Here is a 24,540-nt window from a genome sequence, read left to right as displayed (position 1 = left end):
TTCGCACACATACGCAATTTAGTAGTTCGGTAGTCGGCCAACTAATTTGTAAGTGTGCGGGAGCACTAACTGAGTCGAATAAGAAAATGTCATATTTAATCTGTTCTTACATCCTTATCTCTAATCAATGTTATTATTTTGGTACCTACCTATTGGAAAATAAAAACGTTTCGATGTTTTTATAAAAGAAAATCATAAATAAAATATTTAGTCTTATTTTCTAAGTTAAAATTAAGTTACTATTGTATATAAGAAAGTTAATACAGTTATGAATAATGGCAGATTTAAAAATATGCAGGATATGCTTACGAACCGAATCAAAGGTTTATAATTATGATCAGTATCAATTAAAATCTTATTACGAAGAAGTTTTAGCTTTAAAAGTAAGTAAAACAATATAATTTTAATTCAATTAATAATAATCTATTAACGCAAGTATATACACTGCGTATAAAATATGTAAGAAATTTCGTAAACTCGTTTTCGTTTCGTAAAAAATTTTAAATTTAAAAATCCTGTTTCTAAGATACATCATATTACAAATAATAAGACATACAAAGTTGATTTAATAATGATTTTTTTTTTTAATTTCTATGTATACATTTTTTAAAACTTCTATCAATAAAGATTGTCTAGAAGAGATTGCTATAAGCCATAAGGCCACCATGACATATTATTTAAATCGTTCGCTTCAGCCCGTAATATCCCACTGCTGGTCATAGGCCTCTTTCCCCATATAGGAGAAGCATCAGAGCTTAATCCACCATTTTATTCATTGTTATTTTTATTATTAAATATATGTGAAGAATTAAGTTTTAAATTTTTCAGTAAAAGTAACATGAATTATGTGTAAACTTTAAAATAATGTTCATATTCCAGGTAAATGAATTTGATAATCTACCTCATTATTTCTGCTTTGAATGCGCTATGCAGTTGCACAAATTCCACAAGTTTAAAGAAAAGAGTTATTGCGGACAAAAAATATTAAGAGATATGTTAAGGAAAGGCCCGGTTAGTAAAAATAAAGTTTATAGTTTATATCTCATATTTTTTTTCAGGGTACATACCAAGTTCCTCGTAAATTTCTTTTAGTAGAATCTACATTCTGATTGTGATGAGTCATATAACTTTTTGTGCCTAATAGCTTAAAAAAATAAACCGAGTATGCTTTAGTCTTTTATCACATGACTGAAGTAAAACTTTTTTAGCTCCTACAGTAATATACATAACGTAACTCTTTTCCTATTTTCAGTAACTTATATCTCCGTCCAATCAACTTCCGTTTGCCTTGCCTGTGCACACTTTTCGTAACACTCTCGTCACACATTCACCAGCTTACTCCTCAAGTAAAGCATGCGTAAAAAAGTTTTACTTCAAAGATACTGTGAAGTGTGAGACTTATTTGAAAAGTTTTTATCCAAAATATATTTTAATATCAATGCAATTTGAAATGTTTTGTATAAATCATCATCGGAATTCATAGTGATTTGTTACGTTGGGTGCGATCATATCTTACAAACCGTACGCAGACTGTTGTTCTTGGAGGTTATAGGTCCGACTACATCCATGTACCCTCTGGAATATCCCAGGGATCTCATCTCGGCCCTCTTTTCTATAGCGCGTATATTTATGACATAAGTACGGTTCTTGTAAACTCAAAACACTTACTCTATGCTGACGACAAAAAAGTGTACATGAGCGTACACACGGTTGATGATTGTAAGCGGTCACAACATGATCTTAACAACCTATTTGATTACTATACAAAGAACAATATAAATGTTAGTATTCAGAAATGTCAATGTATTAGTTTTACTCGTAAAAATAACCCCATTCTTTTTAAATATAATTTTAATGGTGTTGAAATTGGCAGAACAAATTTAGTCCGTTATTTAGGTGTATATTTTGATAGCAAAATGTTAATGTCTTCTCATATTGATTTAATTAGATCCAAAGCACTAAGAAATCTTGGTTTTGTCATACGAACCTGTAGTACCTTTAAAGATCCTCTTAGCTTCAAAATAGTTTATTATGCATACGTTAGAAGCATCTTAGAATACGCAGCTCCTATATGGTCTCCAAGATATGATGTTTATATAAAACGCATTGAAAGTGTACAAAAGAAATTTGTTCATCACCTTAAATTTAAGTGTAAAAAAGCCGATATAAGTGATGAATACGTAGATATCTGCCGAGCTTATAACCTTCTGACGTTAACGGAACGCAGGGAGGTATTAGACATGGGGCTATTGTATGATATATTTCGTGGCCGCATCAACTGCCCGGAGCTTGCTGAACGCATTATACTAAACAATCCTTCACGACGCACAAGACACACTGCCTTATTTTATGTCCCGAAGTGCTCCACCAACTATGTACAGAATTCTATACTTACAAGATTACCTAACTCATACAATTTGAAATTTCAAGACGTAGATATTTTCAAAGGTTCAAAAAATATTTTTCAAAATAAAATAAAACAACAGTTCTTTAAAAAAAATAATCAAAACAACAACTAAATATATATATAATTTACATATATTTCATAAATATTTACATAATCTTCACTATTATTATTATCAATATTATATTTCCTTCCAATAGAGTAAATTGTTTTTAATTTATACTTCCCATGGGTACTTATAGGTTAAATATAGAAATAAGTTTGTTTTTTTTTCTTTTTTTTTCACCGTGTTAATGGTTTTGTGTTTCCTTTTTTTTTTTTTGTTTTTCACGTTTGCTAATTTAAATTTTAAACGGATGGATGGTCGTAATTGGCCTTTTTGATTATATTTAATCCTTGTTTGTTTTGCACTTGTTTGTTTCTGTGCTGTGTACCATCCCTTGTATATAAATAAATAAATAAATAAATATAAATTTATCTTTAATAAACTTGAGATTATTTTCTTATAGATCACTTATGAATCAATTTATAAAATAAACAGAGCAGATCTGAACCTAGAATCTCCATTACGAAGAGTCACATTTACAATTATTAAACCATTTACCACAAACAATATAAAAGAAGAATTAAAAAATGACAATAGAATAGAAAACGTAAAATTCGTAAATGAAGATTATTTTATTGAAGATGTTGACGATATAATCGATCCAAAGACGGAGACCAGTCCGAATATAAAAAATGTAAAATGTGAACCAAGATTAGCAAATATATCGTTGGAAATTGTTGATGATTCTTATAGCGTTGAGGATCATTATGACGTTGAACCCGTCGATACAGTAATAGAAAATGACGTACATACAGATATACAGACCGATATCATTGGTAAAGCTAAAGATTTTAAGACGAAGGATAAATTTAAGAGGATTAATTTAATGGACCGTAACAATTGGAAGAGAATTGATTTGACTGAAGAGCAAGCTGTGCAGGTAAACATGTATTTTCGTATCTATTCAGACATTAGTTTTGTTTTTGCTAATATCTTGCACAAAATTTGGAGCAGACTGGGAAAGTACTACAACCTCAGAGAGGACAGCTAAATAAGACTGACTTCAGCTGCTTCACAAGTTCGCGCCAAAAATAGCGTGAACTCATGTGTTTTGTTAACCAATAGTCACCACTCTGGGCAGGCGGGTTGGTGAACGAAGGGCTGGCTTTGACGCACCGAAGACGCTGCTGCCCGTCTTCGGCCTGTGTATTTCAAAAGGCTTACTTGTAATACTTACTTGTAATTATTTTGTAGGAACACCGAGCGAAAGCAGATGATGAGAAATATAAATCTGCCGCGTTCAAATGTTCAGATTGTTTCAAAGGGTTCTCTAAAGAGGAAATGTTGAAGAGACATAATAAATTGAGACATGGAGAGGTGCGTTTGTATTTATGTTTTATCTGTTATTGCACTACTTTTTTTTAATCAAATAATAACGGTTACTAGTGCTGCAGTCGTAACAAGTGGCTTTGTGTTTTTGAGTCAAGCGATCCTGGACTCTGCTTAGTTGGACTGAGGCGTATCTGTTGTTGGATGTTTCTTTATGACTCTTTAGAGTCGTACAATGTTTTTATTTCACTATTTAATCATACCATATCATAATATTATTTAGGCTCGTTTTCTCTTACAGTCGATCGGGCAGTTCGAGTGCCGCTTCTGCCGAACCCGTTTCCGCTGGAAGTGCGACCTGCGCAAGCACCTGCGCGCGCACTACACGCGCTACCTGTGCCTGCGCTGCCGCCTCGTGTGCCCCGTCGAGTGAGTGTGGCTCGTGTAGCTCGAGGGAGTGCTGCACTCGTATAGCTCGAGGGAGTGCTGCTCTCTTGTAGCTCGATTGAGTGCTGCTCTTGTAGCTCGAGTGAGTGCTGCTCTTGTAGCTCGAGTGAGTGCTACTCTTGTAGCTCGAGTGAGTGTGGCTCGTGTAGCTCGAGGGAGTGCTGCACTCGTATAGCTCGAGGGAGTGCTGCTCTCTTGTAGCTCGATTGAGTGCTGCTCTTGTAGCTCGAGTGAGTGCTGCTCTTGTAGCTCGAGTGAGTGCTACTCTTGTAGCTCGAGTGAGTGTGGCTCGTGTAGCTCGAGGGAGTGCTGCACTCGTATAGCTCGAGGAAGTGTTGCACTCTTATAGCTAGAGGGAGTGCTGCACTTATATAGCTCGAGGAAGTGTTGCACTCTTGTAGCTCGAGGGAGTGCTGCTCTCTTGTAGCTCGAGTGAGTGTTGCTCTTGTAGCTCGAGTGAGTGCTGCTCGTGTAGCTCGAGGGAGTGCTGCACTCATATAGCTCGAGGAAGTGTTGCACTCTTGTAGCTCGAGTGAGTGTTGCTCTTGTAGCTCGAGTGAGTGTTGCTCTTGTAGCTCGAGTGAGTGTTACACTCTTACAGTTCGAGTGAGTGTAACACTCTTATAGCTTGAGTGAGCGTTACACTCTTGTAGCTCGAGTGAGTGTTGCTCTTGTAGCTCGAGTGAGTGTTACACTCTTGTAGCTCGAGGAAATGTTATACTCTTGTAGTCCGCGTGGGTGTTACACTCTTATAGTTCGAGTGGGTGTTACACTCTTACAATTCGAGAGTTTTAACTCTTATAGTTTGAGTTGTCAAACACTTATAGTTCGAATGAGTGGAGATAAAAAAGTTCGACCTGTGCCAGTGCTTGAGTGCTAATGCGTCTGCGTGCGTACGTGTGTGCGTGTGTGCGTATATGCTTGCATGCATATGTGCTTGCGTGCGGTCAAAAGTGTTTTAATTTCCAGCGTTTTTCCTTATTCAACTTTTGCCAGTTAAAAGTATTATTTTATTGTTAACATTTTCAGAAATACAGCAATCCTCCATGAGCAGTATCATAGTGGTGTCGTCAGAAAATGTGAATACTGCAATGAAGAATTTAGGTATGTTTCATTATATTAAATTCAAAATTATGTTACTATTTTACATTTAATAACCAAACGATACAGACGCTTGTCTAAATACTAAAAAAAAAAAAATGTGTTTTGGAGCGGATATTGATTTATAAATTTCTAGTGTACCAGTAGTATCTTTAAAATTACGTAATTGGTCAGTTGACCATAGTAACTATGAAAACGTGAATTTAACCCCACAGGTTGTCCCCATTTTCAATTCAATAACATCTTGGAAACTATTGCATTGTAATTCACTTATTTGATAATAGATGGCGTTACAAGTTAAGATGTCCACTTTACATACAATAAAAATTACCTATTAAAATATTTCTGAGATAAGACATAGCAAATTTTATTTTAGTTTTTATCATATCAGATAAATATAGGTTATATTATTACTTATTTATTACGTTAGTTTCAATATTTAGGAAATACGAATAAAATAAAATTATTATTTAGACCAATAAAGAGGGTTATGATTATATATTACTAGATTATTCTTCGTCTGATTATATAAACTGAAAATTACATTAAAAAAAATTACCTCATAGGCATTCCTCAACTTACTACACACACTTGCGCACGCACAGAAGTGAGTATGTGTGCACTCTATGTGGTTCGTCGTTTGTAAGTGAAGCGGGTCTACACCAGCACAAACGCATCAAACACTGCACAAATGATATTGTAAGTAGAATGGTATATAAATTAACTAATTTATGTATAAATAATTAAATAGAATCATCAGGCGAATTGTACGCTTGTTTGCCGCCTTTGTAGTAATAAAAAAAGTCTTGTACATTTTTTGTACCTATGTCTATCATATGATCATCATTATGATAATAAATTTCGATAAAAACGGATCCTAGGAGAGTCCGGATGACGATGAAGACGTGAACACGTTTTGTTCGCGCTGCGATATCCGCTTCGAGACGAGGAAGGCGTATGAGGAACATCTGTTTCACTCCGCGCTACATGCCGAAGTTGTTGTGTGAGTATGCGCACACACACACACACATGCACACACACACACACACACATGCACACACACACACATGCACACACACACACACACACACACACACATGCACACACACACACACACATGCACACACACACACACACATGCACACACACACACACACACATGCACACACACACACACACATGCACACACACACACACATACACACATGCACGCACACACACACACACACACACACACACACACACACACACACATGCACACACACAGAAGCGCGCAACCACTCAAACTAACGCACACTTTTTAGTACAACGCGAGCACTCTCATACTATAGTACTCATTCCTCTCATTCCTACACCCAAGCGTGCGAACACGTATTGTCTCACAAACGATTATTATTAAAACTTATTTTTGTTAATTGGATAGAATATAGATATAATTAGTGACATTGTCATATAAAGCCAACAGATGGCGTTGAAGCGTTTGATCTACAAATTCTAACAATTTATCAATAAGTCCATAGTGGTCTTACTATTAGTATTAGAATATTAGTAATTCTTGCGTTTACCTTACTATTTATACTACGTTAATAGAGTGAACGATTTAGTTTATTTAGTACCATTAAAGGATACAGAATTTTGACAACCAATTCGATTTAACTGTGCACTTGTATGAACGATATAATGACACACGACATACGGCATACTATTCAATACATACGAATTTATACTTACAGGAATATTTTAATCGATTTAAAATACAGTTTATTTTTAATTTTTTTTAAATTAAGTAACATATGTGTTAAGAATTCAACGGAACCTTCCCCCACCGCGCCGGCGACTGCGGGTAGCTTGGAAAATTAGTAACGTCAAGTCAGACGCATTCACATTATTACCGACAATAAGTTAGTCTTTATAATCATATGTTCAATCATTGGTAAAAGTTTGTATATACGTTATCTAAAATTAATTAAAGTTAATTTAAGAAGAAATGCTACATTATTATTGAAGTCAACCTCCCAAACATAAAGTTGGCCTTACGAAGCCGAATATCACGCCACGCCTAAGGATTTGGGACTAACCAGGATCTTCTGCTGCATTAATCATTACGAAGAGGATCTCTTTATGGATGCCCAGAATCGGTGACGTGACAGAATGAACCAGTGACTACAAAGATAATAAGCAATTATACCAAGATTGATAAGCAAGCTGTCTGAGTGAGTCCGATCCATTTTCTTTGCCCTTTATTATAGCTTTGTCCCTAAACCGTAACCCCTCCCAATCATTTTCTTTCAATATTGTATTATTAAAAGTATATTATTAAAAATAACTCGTGCATCTAATCGTAACGTAAGCGGCCGGGCGCTGCATAGAACAATAGACAGTGAATATTCTTTGTTTGTTCACCGTTGTAGGTATTTACAAGTTTCTTTTATACAATTCCTAATTAATTATTTTAGTGCTCGGATGTAATTTATGTTAATGGGCTTATTAATTCGATTGGATTTAGAATAAGTAAAAGATTAAATAAGTTAAATTAATATTCAAGAATTCTATTCACTCATTTGATTGACTTTTGTATCATTTAATGTTTATATAATTAGCGTAATAAATAATTATAAATTTAATGTTTATAAAATTTAATATTTAGTATTTAATATTTAATATTCTATAAATTTAATATACATTTTAAAATTTTATTAATTTTTTCTTTCGTAATTTGCGTAAATAAATTTTTTAATTCTTTGGTTTATCTCATTCGACTGGTGCGAATCAGATGGAACAAAGATTAATTAATTATTAATCAATTCTATTCAATCGAATCAACGTAATTTGTTGTAGGTACATTGATTTATAAAAAGGTTTTTTTTATAAATCAATGTGTAGGTAGTAATAAATTCATTGGATAAAATATAAAACTAATAGTATAGTAATATTTTCGTTGCTTATTGTAATTTATTGAATCATTCTGTATATTTCCATTAAATTTCAATCACTACATTTACTTGCTATTGAAACGATAGTTTAAGTAAATACTTATATTTGTTGTTTTGTGAATAATTATTGATTTATTTAATATAATAATAATTTATTGAATTTTGAATTTAACGAATAATTTATTGAATTTTGATTGTATATTTTACGATGGGTACTATGAACGAGTTAGTAAAGAAACGAGGAACTTATAAGGGTCGTTTAACGAAATTTCTCACGTACATTGATACATATAAAGATGTTGTATGTTGCAGTCAAGTGGAGATTTTGGAATTAAAGTTGCGAATGGCTAACATTGAAGCGATGTTTGCGGATTTCCAGGAAACACAAACGAGCATCGAGTGTCTGACTGTCTCGGAGGAGGAAGTTCAGACACATGCGGTACAAAGGTCAGATTTTGAATCTCAATATTATTCCGCGATGGCTAGGGCCCAACAGTTATGTGGTAAACATAAACATACACATAGACGTCATCGTAAATATACCCATAGTAGTTCTGAGACTTGCTTTTCCTCAGCCAGCGATAACGAGGATGGTGAAACGGTGAAGCAGATAAGGAAGGGCATTGCAAATGTTAAACTACCCACCATCCAAATTCCTAAATACAGTGGCGAATTTGAAACCTGGCTTGAGTTCCGCGACGTATACACATCTCTCATCCATTCGAATACAGCAATTAGTGACATACAAAAATTCCATTATTTACGGGCTTCCCTGGAAGGCAGCGCTGCTCAGGTCATTCGCGCGTTGGAATTTTCTGCGTCCAACTATACTTTAGCGTGGAAGTCTTTATGCGATCGGTTTGATAATACTAGGCTGTTAGTGCAAAATCACGTTAAGGCTATTTTTGATGAAGAGGTGATAAAAAAGGAATCTGCTTCATCCATACGTAGGGTTTTAGATGCATGCAATAAAAACCTACGAGCATTAGAAATTTTAGGGGAACCCGTAACCAGTTGGGACACATTAATTATATACATCATGGCAACAAAATTAGATGCGCGTACGCTTCGTGAATGGGAGGAGCACAAAGTTACACACACAAAACTAACATTAGAAATATTCACAAATTTCCTTAAAAATAGGGCAGATGTATTGGAAACCATCGAATTAAGTAACAACACAAGCAACAACAGACACGAGTCGTTATCGAAGGGTACAAGTAGGCATGTTCGAGGCTTAGCTACAGTGGTGCAACCTTGTTATAAAAAACACAAATGTCATCTTTGTAAATCGGAGCACCCCTTATATTTATGTAATGAATTCGCGCAAATGAGCATTACTGGTAGGGAACAGTTTGTTAGGCGAATGAAATTGTGCAGTAATTGTTTAAGAGCAGGGCATAACTTGCGTGTGTGTAGGTTAGGTCCTTGTCGGAAGTGCGGCAGCATGCATAACACTTTGCTACATAGGGACGATGGCCTAAATAATGCAGCACATGACACGACAGCTCCAAGAACATCAGCGCTGCTGGCACCTACATCAGCGGCGCAGCCAACCCAGCCGGTGCTGAAGTCAACTGATGATGTTGTCAAGAACATGTCAGCAATCAACAAGCAGTCCGGTCGGGTTCTTCTTGCCACGGCATTAATTAATATTTTTGACATCCATGGTAAACCTCATGAAGTCCGAGCCATTCTCGATTCCGGGAGTCAGGCATCTTTCATGACGGAGTCACTCCTTAAAACATTAGGCCTGAACCATAAGGATACCATGTCCACTGTAGCTGGCATCAACGACCTGGTCTCGGTAGTCAACAAACGATGCGATGCAATAATACAGTCCAGAGTAAACTCATTTAAAACTAACATCAGATTCCTGGTATTGCCAAACATAACTTCAACTAAAAATGAAGTCTTTAATGTAGGCACATTAAACATTCCTTCGGGTATTCAACTCGCAGACCCAGAATACTTTAGTCCGTCAAGCTACGATATATTGCTCGGCGCAGACATATTCTGGGACTTGCTATGCGCAAACAAAATAAGCTTAGGCAAAAACTGTCCGGTGTTGCAAGAGACGAAGTTCGGGTACATTATTTCCGGACCCACTGGACAACAAACGTCAAATAAGATTTCATGCAACTTTAGCAAGTTTGATAAAATCCAAGATCGGTTGGCCAAGTTCTGGACAATCGAAGAAGTTCCTTCCACTAAAAAATCGATATACAGGGTGGGGATGACAATACAACAATAACTTTGACATCGTATATGTAATGATATTCCAAGCCCACATACAAAAAATCAATAAAATACATTCAGTAGTTTAGTCAAAAAATATGATTTTTCATTTTTTAAAATTACTACGTGTTGTATAACATTAATAAACGGTCACCCGCAGGTTAACGACCCTTTGAGCGCGATCGGTACAAACATAATATTACGCGTACGCGTAATTTAAAAACGTGCAAAATTGTTATCTATTTTGGTAGGTCAGTGTTGTGTTAAGACATATTAAAAACATTTGTTAAATAGTTTTAATATTCAGTATGATTCTAATAATTTTCTTTTTATAATTTTTGTTTTGTAAAAATTTATTGTTTCTTTTAATGCTTAAATTTTAAATTCTGAAAATCTAAATTCTGAATCTAATATAGTTTTTGCAAGTAGGTAATATCACGGGGAGCACACATGGCATATCAACAATATTTAATAAATTTAAGTATTTCATTGACTATATTTATTTCAAGATCAAAATATTCGCGAAACTTTTGCTCGAGCAGTTCAACAAATGCGATAAAGACAACAACTAACAATAACAACAATTATTAATAATAAAATACCACGTTATTACATTAAAATATTAAATCTTGCAACAGCTGAAAAAAACAATCAACGTGGCACGTGTGTTGCAATGACCCTGAGAACGTCTAACGGTGTAAAGGACAACTGGCTGTGCCAGGGCTGCTAGAAAAATTTGTCACACTCATACAAAATTTTCTGTGGTCATATTTTTTAACAAAAGAATTTGTTGGCTTAAAATTCGTATCATTTTCGTTTCTTCTTATTAATTGCTAGGCTAATAATGTGCCCTTAAGGGTATCATTGGATAAACTGTTTCTAAGTTTTGTTCTGATTAAATTAACTTCGCTGAATTCTCGTTCACATTACAGATTGCACTGTAATGGGGAAAACATAAAAAATTTAAAGCAAATTGAGCCAGTGTTTTATAATTTTCAAATTGTTTTTTATTTCAAAATGTATTTTTTTTTTCAAGTCGCAATTATTACCACAAGATAAATTATAAGTTTCATTAGAAAGCAAACAAATACAGCCTTTATATGATTTTTCAAAGAGTCCTCATTCATATAAAAGTCTACCACTTTTCATTCAAGTAAGGGAAATTAACGAAATTCAAGCTTGCCGGTGAATGATGTTTCTTTAATTATGAAATGCTTCCAGGTAATAGGAATATAAAAATCGTACATTTTGCGTATGATTTTAGTCTAGCGATCGTACATGAGTAAAAATTAAAAAAAAATCGTATCGATTAAAATCGTACATCTGTCAGCCCTGGTGTGTAGGCTAGCGTAAACAAAACATGTTATAACCTGTTTTTAGTTTTTCCCTGAGTTGCCGCGTACGCGACAAGCGGCCAGTGGTCTCTGTGCCGTTTATTTAGGTACTCATGTTTCTTGATGTCATACGCGTTGATTTGTCAATTTTCTACATATGCGCACGAGTTTTGTTCGTTTTAATTAATTATTGGATTATCTCGAAAGACTTGGAGTGATTGTGCGATATTTTAACGCTTTATTTTTATAGTGACAAGAACATTAACGTAGAATAAATGCCTAGTTTAATAGTTATTAGGTGAATTGTGCGAAATTAGGCGCTAGTGTTAATAGTAAGAATAGTTTTATTTTATTTACAATGCCACGTTATAATTACACAGCTTCGGAGTACATGATTTTTGTTTACGGAGAATGCCACGGCAAGGCTAATTTAGCAATACAGAAGTACCGGGAGAGATATGGGAACACCCGTATTTGTCCAACCGATGGCCGCACTATTTCAAATGCTTTTCAGAGGATACGGGAAGATCAATGCTTAATCCCGCATTTTCTGTGAAGTTTTGTAACAAACGACTTGTACTCAACAGACGTAAATACAGTTGATGAGTTAAAAAATAGAATTATTAGACCTTTTAATAAATTAAAAAATATGGCCACTAATGGCGACATCATGTCAAAATTAATGAATTAAATTATAAGAAGATAATTATTTTAGATAGAATTTAAAAATTTAGTAACCTATTATGACTGACCAAACAAACCAACGTACCTAGTTCGTAGTAGTTCGTTGTGTCACCGCGCGTCATAACAGGTCAGTGAACCTATAGTCACACATGTTGTAGTATAATTTTATTATATTTTTCTTATTTAGTTTGTTTGAAAAAATCATTTTTTTTATTTTTACGTTAGAACTTTTTTGGTGGTTTTGAAATATTCCTATAAACTAGTATTACCTGTGTTATCAATTTTTGTCGTATTGTCATCCCCACTCTGTATACCGATGAAGAAGAATTATGCGAAGCACATTTCGTACAAAACATGTCACGTAATGAAGACGGTAGATTTTCAGTAGGTATTCCTCTAAAAGGAAATGAATCTGAACTTGGCCAATCATTTGAACGCGCTAAGGCGTGCTTCCTAGCACTAGAGCGTCGACTCGCAAAGCAGCCCGTATTGAGGGCCATGTACGTCGATTTTATGAAGGAGTATTTATCGTTAGGTCACATGGCTTTAAGTGACATCGATGCTCCTCATGAAAATTCATACTTCATGCCACATCACGGCGTCCTGCGTGATGAAAGCATCCACTCATGCTAACGTCAAAACACATTTTAACCAAACTAATATTTCAGTATGAACATTTACGTTTAATGCATGCAGGGCCTCAACTTTTGCTTGCTTCAATTCGAGAAGAGTTTTGGCCCATCGGGGGTCGCAATCTGGCCCGATTCACGGTACATAAATGTTTACGTTGCTTCCGTCTAAATGCACAAATAGCCCGTCCAATAATGGGCAATTTACCTGAGCAGCGCAGCCTGGCTACCCGTTTTATACTACAGGAATGGACTATGCGGGTCCCCTAATAGCACTTAATAAAAGAGGTCGCGGTAGCAATAACGAAAAAGTGTACATTGCCATATTTATCTGCTTCGCCACCAAATTGCGTTCATCTCGAACTCGTTAGCTCCTTAAGTACAGACTCTTCCTTAGCCACGCTAAATCGCTTCATTGGTAGGCGCTCGAGACCAGCTACCATATTTTCTGATAATGGAACTCAATTCGTCGGTGCCCGAAATGAACTTTATAAGTTCCTCAACCAAAACGCAAGTTCTATTGTACGTGAAATGTCAAATGAGAGAATAGACTTTAAATTCATACCAGCATACGCTGCTCATATGGCTGGTTTTTGGGAAGCAAACATTAAATGTTTAAAATCACATTTGCATCGTGTGTTGGGGAACGCTCATTTAGTTTTTGAGGACCTTTACACTGTCCTAGTCCAAATTGAGGCGATACTCAATTCACGTCCCCTGACACCACTGTCGACTGACCCAACTGACTTGACGCCATTGACTCCAGGGCACTTCTTGGTAGGACGACCGATGACCGCTTTGCCTACACCTGCGCTTGTAAATGTCAACACAAATAGGCTGACGCAATATGAAAGGCTCGAACAGCTACGTCAACACTTCTGGGCCAGGTGGCACAAAGAATACATTGCTGAACTTCAGCAACGTACTAAATGGCGCACCTCTAAGGGACAGCAATTACAAAAGGGAGCTTTAGTCCTGATTAAAGAAGAAGGTCTTCCGCCTATGAAGTGGCGTTTGGGACGCATTGTTGAGGTGTATCCTGGAACTGATGGGTGCGTCAGGGTCGCAGACGTTAAAACCGCACGCGGGGTTATTCGCAGAGGCTTTAACCGTATCTGCCCGTTACCAGTCAACGACGAAGGGTTGAAAGACAAGCCTTTCAACGCCGGGGGGCATGTTAAGAATTCAACGGAACCTTCCCCCACCGCGCCGGCGACTGCGGGTAGCTTGGAAAATTAGTAACGTCAAGTCAGACGCATTCACATTATTACCGACAATAAGTTAGTCTTTATAATCATATGTTCAATCATTGGTAAAAGTTTGTATATACGTTATCTAAAATTAATTAAAGTTAATTTAAGAAGAAATGCTACATTATTATTGAAGTCAACCTCCCAAACAATATGATTTATTTATTATAGCTTATCATTACATTAGAGTGATTTTATGTAATAGTAATTGGTGGAAACTTTGCTGGATTTTTGTTCTATTCATTTGTGTTAATTAATGTATTTTATTATGTACTAGCCGACCCGTGCTCACTTCGTTGGGCGTTAATTATTATTATATTAACCAAATAACATACTTTAAAGAACAAATTTTATAGCACTTAAATAAATAATATGTTGCTCCCGTGTATTTATTATTTTAAATTACAGAACCAAATAACATACTTTAAAGAACAAATTTTATACTACTTAAATAAATAATATGTTGCTCCAACGCCATCTATCAAAAATCGAGAAAACGTCGTCGATAGATTAAAATAAGACTAAATTTAAAACGTCGAAAGACTAATAAATTGTTTTCTAAGTGGCGATAGATGGCGCAAGTTTATCTACTATTTTGATATTATATTTTAATCTTTTTCTTATTTACTGATTTTTTTTGTTCAATTACAATAAAATATAGCCTATGTCACTCCTGAATATTGTAGCTTCCTGTTAGTGAAAGAATTTTCATGATCGGATCAGTATTTGCGAAGATTACCCCCTACATACAAACAAAGTTATAAACTTTACCTCTTTATAATATTAGTATAGATATCTATTTGTTTCCCAAGCATAAATTAAATTGAACACTTTTTCACAGAGAAGGTATACAGATAGATAATCAACCACGGAAGATATTGGGGAAGAAAATGCAAGACAAGGTAACAATAGTTATAAATGTATACGTACTTTAAAAATCAAATTTTGCTTAAGTTTTGACGTTGATTTTTTTTAATAAATAATATATATATGTTTCTTGATTTCAGATTACAAGTCTATTGAAATCGCGGTAAGTCGTTTCTATTTAAAAAAAAATAATTTCAAAAATATTATGTAAGTACTTAGAAGAATATATTGACATAGTAAAATTGTAGTTTGGAAATGTGTTCGCACTGAACTTAGAATTGGATGGGACTGGCAATTTGGAGGGTAGTTTCGTAAAAATGACCAATGTATGAAATTTGTAAGTCGTTGCCTAGAATTATCCAAGCTGTATTGTCCATTAGAAGTATTATGGTTTAAATAAAATTAATTAGTTGTCAAAAATTGAACTTTGTTGCCTTTCAGAAAGTTCGAGAAGGTGCCAATCAAACCAGAAATTAGAAGAAACAAGAAGATTAGAAGAAAAAAGACTAAACCTACAACATGTCACCAAGTAAGTTTTATATTTTCAAATAAAAAAAAAATATTGCTTACAATAATAAAAAATAGTAATTTATTTACCTGCATAATTATGACACATGTATTTCTTATTTGCATACCTTATATTTATACTCGTATAAGGCAATGCAATCGTGAAAGAAAGGTTTTTAAACCTTCGTTTCTATTTAAAAAAAAATAAAACCTCGTTAAAAAACCTCGTTAAAAACCTCGACTGCCCTGCCCTACCTTATTTTCTATATACATTACTCCAATGAGCTACCTTACACATTGCAGTGTGGCAAACATTTCGATACTCAAGCCGCCTGTCTAAAACATCACCTAGCAGAGCATCCCGGTACTTCCTTCTGTCCGCCCAACGAGAGGCACATCTGTGAGATCTGCGGAGCTTCGTTAGCGGTATGTCTGTCTCTCTCTGACTCATTGTGTTTCACTTGCACACTGTACTGTGGCGTCACAGATATAATAAGAAACGTGTTTAGTCAGAAACTAATTGCAAATATTTTTCCTTTAGAAAAATCCACAAAAAACAATTTCTAGCATCGTTCCACAACAATTTTTTTTTGGGGATAACCAATTTTTTAGTCTAAAGACGATACTGCCTGTCTATTAATATTAACTTTCTGTACTATCATTTTATTAATTTGGTTTAATATAGTTTAAACGATGAGTGTAATATTTCTTCAGCCGGGCAGCGTGGCGGTTCATCAAAACCTCCACACGCGCGAAAAAGTGCACGCGTGCGACACGTGCGGCCGCCAGTTCCTCTCCAACATCGGCCTCAAGCGACACATGCTGGTACGTGTCAGACACATTACACTGTGTGTGGCGGTGCTCCAGAAGGTGCACGCGTGCGACACGTGCGGCCGCCAGTTCCTCTCCAACATCGGCCTCAAGCGACACATGCTGGTACGTGTCAGACACATTACACTGTGTGTGGCGGTGCTCCAGAAGGTGCACGCGTGCGACACGTGCGGCCGCCAGTTCCTCTCCAACATCGGCCTCAAGCGACACATGCTGGTACGTGTCAGACACATTACACTGTGTGTGGCGGTGCTCCAGAAGGTGCACGCGTGCGACACGTGCGGCCGCCAGTTCCTCTCCAACATCGGCCTCAAGCGACACATGCTGGTACGTGTCAGACACATTACACTGTGTGTGGCGGTGCTCCAGAAGGTGCACGCGTGCGACACGTGCGGCCGCCAGTTCCTCTCCAACATCGGCCTCAAGCGACACATGCTGGTACGTGTCAGACACATTACACTGTGTGTGGCGGTGCTCCAGAAGGTGCACGCGTGCGACACGTGCGGCCGCCAGTTCCTCTCCAACATCGGCCTCAAGCGACACATGCTGGTACGTGTCAGACACATTACACTGTGTGTGGCGGTGCTCCAGAAGGTGCACGCGTGCGACACGTGCGGCCGCCAGTTCCTCTCCAACATCGGCCTCAAGCGACACATGCTGGTACGTGTCAGACACATTACACTGTGTGTGGCGGTGCTCCAGGTGCACGCGTGCGACACGTGCGGCCGCCAGTTCCTCTCCAACATCGGCCTCAAGCGACACATGCTGGTACGTGTCAGACACATTACACTGTGTGTGGCGGTGCTCCAGAAGGTGCACGCGTGCGACACGTTGCTACGTGCTAAAAAATTGTTTGCTGAGTTAGAGAGTCACCCACAACTCCTAACACGAGACACAAAAGAGAGAGTAAAAAAAAAATCCTACAGAATCTTAATTTTTATTTTTTTCAAAACACACAAAATCACCTTACACTAAAGCAAAGCTTAAACCTATAAGAACTACAATGACTCACCCACAATAAATTGCACTCAGCTCTTAAGACGGCGAGAGAATCTAACCCAAAAAAAGAAAAGAGCAAAAAGGGCCCGCAACACACGTCCTGAGCCTTATATACAGCAAACCCAGTGTGTCGCGACACAACTACCCCCTAAGGTGCACCGCAACGTAATACGATACGAGGGTATTCCAAAAAATTAAATCAGTCGCCTAGAAAAAGTAAATAGCAACGCTAGTGCATAACTGTGCTATTATACATCAGCAGGAACGAAACTACGTGCTAATAAAAATATATGCTACAATACCCCCCCCCGACAGAGAAGAATTTTGCATCTCTGGCAAAATTCTAAAAAAAACTAATGTAAGGAGAGAATCTGGTAAGCTCAGGAAGGGATTATAAAATTTAACTCCATACTAAGAGAAAAAAAAAATTTTTTTTTTGATAGATTAATCATAAGAGATAATCGAATTACAAAAACACTACATATAATTTTGAATTCACTGCAACACTGTCTTACGACCCAATCATACGTCACTAACATACAACATCCTGAAATTCAACTATCAATGTGCGTTAACCGACCTAGACAATTAACGCCCTGACACACAGAGTGACGGTCCATAAATGAGCACCACTCAGCAGCTACTTAAAATTTTTAATTTAACAATTTTTTTTTCTTTTTAATCCATATTTAATACCGTATTCCCGATGTAGGCTTTAGAATGTGCATAACACAATTAGAATCGAATATATATTCAATAGAATAAAATAATATGTGGAATCGCCACCCGTTCCAGAGTTAAGTTGTAACACAACAACAACAACTTATGGCGTAGGCTTTAAACAAAATAATATGAGTGAGTAGATACGTTAGAGATGCACCCAACACACACAAATTAAGTTATTGCTCAGTGGAATAACTCAACAAAAATAAACACCCAAAAGTACATTAGAGATGTACCCAACACACAACTATCATAAGTCATGTACTTGTATAAGCACAAAATAAAAAAAATGAGATCATCACCCGTCTCAAAAATGGAATACGTAATATAGATTTAAAACAAAAAGAAAACACAATATCAATTACCCTTACGACCAGAACTTCCTGTTAACTTCAAATCTTTAATATGCCAAACCCCAAGATCTTTACCATTCATATCCTGTAATACGTATACAAGAGGAGATCTTTTACCAACAATTCGACATTTGATAAATTTAGGCGCTAATTTCTTAGAAAAGTATTTATCTTTATCACTCAAGAAGTAAGTTTTCTTATAAACAAGATCACCAACATTAAATTCCGCAGTCCTACGACGCAAATTATAACTTGAAGTATTTTTTAAATGAGCGGCATACAACCGAAATTGAACTTTATCGAAAATACTCGCCAACCGACCTAAGTTCTCCGCATAACAGTCACGAGGAGTAAAAATCATGTTTTCTATACTATCAGAGTCCAAATAATGCGAACCACACGACACTAACTCCCTACCGAAAACTAAAATTTATTATAACTAAAATATATTAATAATTGATTTCACTTTTATCAAAGTGTCACTAATACCTGCCAAATCGGTTATAATATCCAACGGACTGACCAAAATCTCCTCTGACGGTAACAATTCCGACAATTGTAATATTTGTTTACGTAAAGCTAAAACTGTGGCAGCTGGCTCCTCATTCCGAACAACCACCTCATATTCTAACTCAGCCTTAGGCAGGGATACGAATTTTATTGAGTGAGTCATCGTAGCACAATAATAAAATTTAAACGAAACAAAAAGTACAAAAAAAGTTCGATTTAAATTAATGTTAAAATGTAACAAAGAAGTACAAAGTAAGCAAAAATATTCGTTAATAGAGGGTAGTCAAAAAAAATTTAGTTACGGCAAAAATTATTGAGCAAGAAATAATTAATACAAAAAGTAGGTAACTGAAAATTTTTAGCAAGGAACGATTAACAATGCAAAAACCGTGACTACGCTCGGACAAATCTTTTAAATTCAAATAAAAACTTTTAAATATTAACTTTAAATTTTAAACATACTAATATAAATACACAACCTAAACGAAACAGTAATCAAATTTAATTACTAAAAATGAAAAGTAATAATTTAACAGAATTCACAAAACACAAAACACACAAAGACACAAGGACAAGACCCTTTACATACCCAGAGAAAACCACTTGCCAGCAGGCCTAGCATGCGCGCCACGACAAAATTTTGTCTACCCCTTTTCTCGTATTATCTCTCTATGTCTACAGTAGCTAACATGCGTGCACGCGATACTCTTCTCGTTACGTCAAGAAGAGATAATCATTAAATTTTAGTGATCTGTGATATTTATCTCTACGGAAACTAACATGACATCGTAATTTTGTCGAATTTTGTCGTTTTAGGAAGAGAAACTTCTCGTCTTCAATATTATCGACGAGAAAGACGAGAAATAAAAAATAAATAAAACCGGGTGCCTATTTTTTGTATACCATGGCGTTTCCCTATTATAATTATATAATTTCGGTATACGAAGAGCGGGAAATGCGAAAAGTCGAGTGAAGTGTGCCATATAATGACACAAAAAACGTATTTGCGCCCTGTTGCTTCTTATTCTAAATAATAATAATAATAATACTTTATTTCAGACCAAAGTATAAGTCCATATTGGGTTAGTACAACAAGACAAGACAACATTCAGAATAAAAAACAAAACAAAATTATATTAAAAAAATCAATAACTAAAAATAAAATTAAATAGAATAAAAGTAAAATCAATAATCAAAAAAAAAAAAAAAATTCAAAAATTCAAAAAATTTAAAAAATTAAAAAAAAAAAAAAAATGCGTGATAGAATTACAATTATCTAATGTGCGACAAGATATAAAGCACAACACGAGCATATTGTTTTACATATATAATTAAATTCATTTACTTACGCCGTTTTATTTTCCATATTAGATTTTTTAAATTAGATATACACTTTTTATCTTAGCCAAAAGGCCGAGAACATTGTTAAATAAAACATGTGTCACTCGTTTGAAATTGGTCAATAACCTTGTAAATTCAACTTTACGACATAAGAAATAAGAATGATATTCAGTTGTGATTATGGTTGATAATGTTTCTCTACTCGACAAGGCGAAGTCTTCGGAAGAGAATTTTGTCTCTCGTAGTGCGCATGTTAGGGTAATCGAGAAAATACTCGATGTAGACATTATCTCTCTCTCTCGTCAAGAGATATCTCGTTGTATGCATGCTAGGCCGGCTGGAATAAGAAAAAAAAATTGAGTGCCAATGCGATACCCTACAAAATAAAATAATTAAAATAATTCACCGACAAACAAATAATTTTAAATATTATAGAATTCACGTTGGGCGCCAGTGCTACGTGCTAAAAAATTGTTTGCTGGGTTAGAGAGTCACCCACAACTCCTAACACGAGACACAAAAGAGAGAGTAAAAAAAAATCCTACAGAATCTTATTTTTTTTTTTTTTTTTTCAAAACACACAAAATCACCTTACACTAAAGCAAAGCTTAAACCTATAAGAACTACAATGACTCACCCACAATAAATTGCACTCAGCTCTTAAGACGGCGAGAGAATCTAACCCAAAAAAAGAAAAGAGCAAAAAGGGCCCGCAACACACGTCCTGAGCCTTATATACAGCAAACCCAGTGTGTCGCGACACAACTACCCCCTAAGGTGCACCGCAACGTAATACGATACGAGGGTATTCCAAAAAATTAAATCAGTCGCCTAGAAAAAGTAAATAGCAACGCTAGTGCATAACTGTGCTATTATACATCAGCAGGAACGAAACTACGTGCTAATAAAAATATATGCTACAACGTGCGGCCGCCAGTTCCTCTCCAACATCGGCCTCAAGCGACACATGCTGGTACGTGTCAGACACATTACACTGTGTGTGGTGGTGCTCCAGGTGCACGCGTGCGACACGTGCGGCCGCCAGTTCCTCTCCAACATCGGCCTCAAGCGACACATGCTGGTACGTGTCAGACACATTACACTGTGTGTGGCGGTGCTCCAGAAGGTGCACGCGTGCGACACGTGCGGCCGCCAGTTCCTCTCCAACATCGGCCTCAAGCGACACATGCTGGTACGTGTCAGACACATTACACTGTGTGTGGCGGTGCTCCAGAAGGTGCACGCGTGCGACACGTGCGGCCGCCAGTTCCTCTCCAACATCGGCCTCAAGCGACACATGCTGGTACGTGTCAGACACATTACACTGTGTGTGGCGGTGCTCCAGGTGCACGCGTGCGACACGTGCGGCCGCCAGTTCCTCTCCAACATCGGCCTCAAGCGACACATGCTGGTACGTGTCAGACACATTACACTGTGTGTGGCGGTGCTCCAGAAGGTGCACGCGTGCGACACGTGCGGCCGCCAGTTCCTCTCCAACATCGGCCTCAAGCGACACATGCTGGTACGTGTCAGACACATTACACTGTGTGTGGCGGTGCTCCAGAAGGTGCACGCGTGCGACACGTGCGGCCGCCAGTTCCTCTCCAACATCGGCCTCAAGCGACACATGCTGGTACGTGTCAGACACATTACACTGTGTGTGGCGGTGCTCCAGGTGCACGCGTGCGACACGTGCGGCCGCCAGTTCCTCTCCAACATCGGCCTCAAGCGACACATGCTGGTACGTGTCAGACACATTACACTGTGTGTGGCGGTGCTCCAGAAGGTGCACGCGTGCGACACGTGCGGCCGCCAGTTCCTCTCCAACATCGGCCTCAAGCGACACATGCTGGTACGTGTCAGACACATTACACTGTGTGTGGCGGTGCTCCAGAAGGTGCACGCGTGCGACACGTGCGGCCGCCAGTTCCTCTCCAACATCGGCCTCAAGCGACACATGCTGGTACGTGTCAGACACATTACACTGTGTGTGGCGGTGCTCCAGAAGGTGCACGCGTGCGACACGTGCGGCCGCCAGTTCCTCTCCAACATCGGCCTCAAGCGACACATGCTGGTACGTGTCAGACACATTACACTGTGTGTGGCGGTGCTCCAGGTGCACGCGTGCGACACGTGCGGCCGCCAGTTCCTCTCCAACATCGGCCTCAAGCGACACATGCTGGTACGTGTCAGACACATTACACTGTGTGTGGCGGTGCTCCAGAAGGTGCACGCGTGCGACACGTGCGGCCGCCAGTTCCTCTCCAACATCGGCCTCAAGCGACACATGCTGGTACGTGTCAGACACATTACACTGTGTGTGGCGGTGCTCCAGAAGGTGCACGCGTGCGACACGTGCGGCCGCCAGTTCCTCTCCAACATCGGCCTCAAGCGACACATGCTGGTACGTGTCAGACACATTACACTGTGTGTGGCGGTGCTCCAGAAGGTGCACGCGTGCGACACGTGCGGCCGCCAGTTCCTCTCCAACATCGGCCTCAAGCGACACATGCTGGTACGTGTCAGACACATTACACTGTGTGTGGCGGTGCTCCAGAAGGTGCACGCGTGCGACACGTGCGGCCGCCAGTTCCTCTCCAACATCGGCCTCAAGCGACACATGCTGGTACGTGTCAGACACATTACACTGTGTGTGGCGGTGCTCCAGAAGGTGCACGCGTGCGACACGTGCGGCCGCCAGTTCCTCTCCAACATCGGCCTCAAGCGACACATGCTGGTACGTGTCAGACACATTACACTGTGTGTGGCGGTGCTCCAGAAGGTGCACGCGTGCGACACGTGCGGCCGCCAGTTCCTCTCCAACATCGGCCTCAAGCGACACATGCTGGTACGTGTCAGTCACATTACACGCGCATGTGCACGCGTGCATTGTCTTTCAGCCGGCAGCGCAGTTTGTGTAAGACATATAAATATTGCCAAAAAAGAAAATTGCCAAGACCTTTTTACGCTAACAGGAGGCTAACCGACACTATAGATAGCTCAAAATCTGAGTAAAACGCCAGGTATAACAGTAGTCTGTTCGTTTTAAGAAAATAGTGACTCACATTTTGTGCTTGGCTTAGCGATGCCTCTTGACCAATTGAATCGTAGTAAATAAAAACGCCGTGTTTATATTTACCGCCGTGTACATTTTTTTATTTATACCTTGGTCGGCAAACATTGCTAAAGAAGCTTTACTTCAGTCGTGTGGTCTAAAGCACCCCCGTTTTTTGTATTTCAGACTCATACGGGAGAAAAACCGTTCGCCTGTTCGTTATGCGACAAAAGATTCACGCAGAGCAACAGTATGAAGCTCCACTACAGGACGTTTCATTTGAAACAGCCTTATCCCAAAAGGTAATTTAAGTTTATAGTTTATATAAAGTATGTCAGGTATATTCTGTTACAATTTTATGATAATTATAAAAATTAATTTCGACCGATCTGATGATTATAAATGCATTTTTTTGTATTTTTTTTTTTTGTAAAAGATTAAAAAATTTATAATACTGTGTTTTGAAGTGTTTTTTTTTCGAATCAAATTTATTTTTTAAAAAGAAAAATGTTATCATGTTGAATTGTAGTGTATGTAAAATTATTTATCTCCTTTTAACAGTAATACAGTACAGATAGGAAAAATATTTTTTATCTATCTTTTAATGTAAAGTTCATAATCACATTAAAATGTATTCCATTTCAGAAATAGAAGAAAAAAGATAGAAGATAAAAAGCTTACATCTGAAGAGTGTAGCGATGGAAGTAACACGCCAAAGAAAGTTCTAGAACAGAAGACAGAAGCAGTAGTTAGTGAACAAGTGAACGCCGAGTCGATTGTAATCGCTCAGAACGAAATTGATTACTTGACACTTGGCTACCAGAAGTATTAACTCTAAGATAAGAACTATACCATTGTAAATTCAAAACTCTCTATAATTCCAAGTAATTGTGTATTGAAATATTAAACAAAATGTTTACCGTGTTTTTCCTTTTTATGTTTGACAATATATACACGGT

The 24,540-nt window shown here is 37.6% G+C and overlaps 1 protein-coding gene across 1 annotated transcript; it reads left to right on the top strand.

Annotated features, from left to right (window-relative positions):
• Positions 1-108: 108 nt before the first annotated feature.
• LOC123665762 (zinc finger protein 432-like) lies at positions 109-24,500 on the top strand. The gene is made up of 15 exons (XM_045600023.1): positions 109-383; positions 880-1,011; positions 2,914-3,390; positions 3,705-3,827; positions 4,081-4,208; positions 5,256-5,330; positions 5,894-6,026; positions 6,209-6,330; positions 15,237-15,297; positions 15,403-15,425; positions 15,704-15,791; positions 16,073-16,195; positions 16,484-16,594; positions 23,768-23,883; positions 24,227-24,500. The coding sequence occupies exons 1-15, from the start codon at positions 276-278 to the stop codon at positions 24,411-24,413; spliced, it is 2,007 nt and encodes a 668-aa protein (XP_045455979.1). The 5' UTR covers positions 109-275; the 3' UTR covers positions 24,414-24,500.
• Positions 24,501-24,540: the final 40 nt, after the last annotated feature.

The sequence above is a fragment of the Melitaea cinxia genome, chromosome 24 (genome assembly GCF_905220565.1).
Source record: "Melitaea cinxia chromosome 24, ilMelCinx1.1, whole genome shotgun sequence".
NCBI classification, from domain to species: domain Eukaryota; kingdom Metazoa; phylum Arthropoda; class Insecta; order Lepidoptera; family Nymphalidae; genus Melitaea; species Melitaea cinxia.
This window is presented reverse-complemented; position numbering and strand designations above follow the sequence as displayed.

Excerpts from the sequence above, each read along its gene's own strand:
- LOC123665762 (XM_045600023.1), top strand. The coding sequence starts at position 276 with ATGGCAGATTTAAAAATATGCAGGATATGCTTACGAACCGAATCAAAG. Across the intron at positions 6,331-15,236 it reads CTACATGCCGAAGTTGTTGT|AGAAGGTATACAGATAGATA; the intron begins GTGAGTATGCGC and ends ACTTTTTCACAG. Across the intron at positions 23,884-24,226 it reads AAACAGCCTTATCCCAAAAG|AAATAGAAGAAAAAAGATAG; the intron begins GTAATTTAAGTT and ends ATTCCATTTCAG.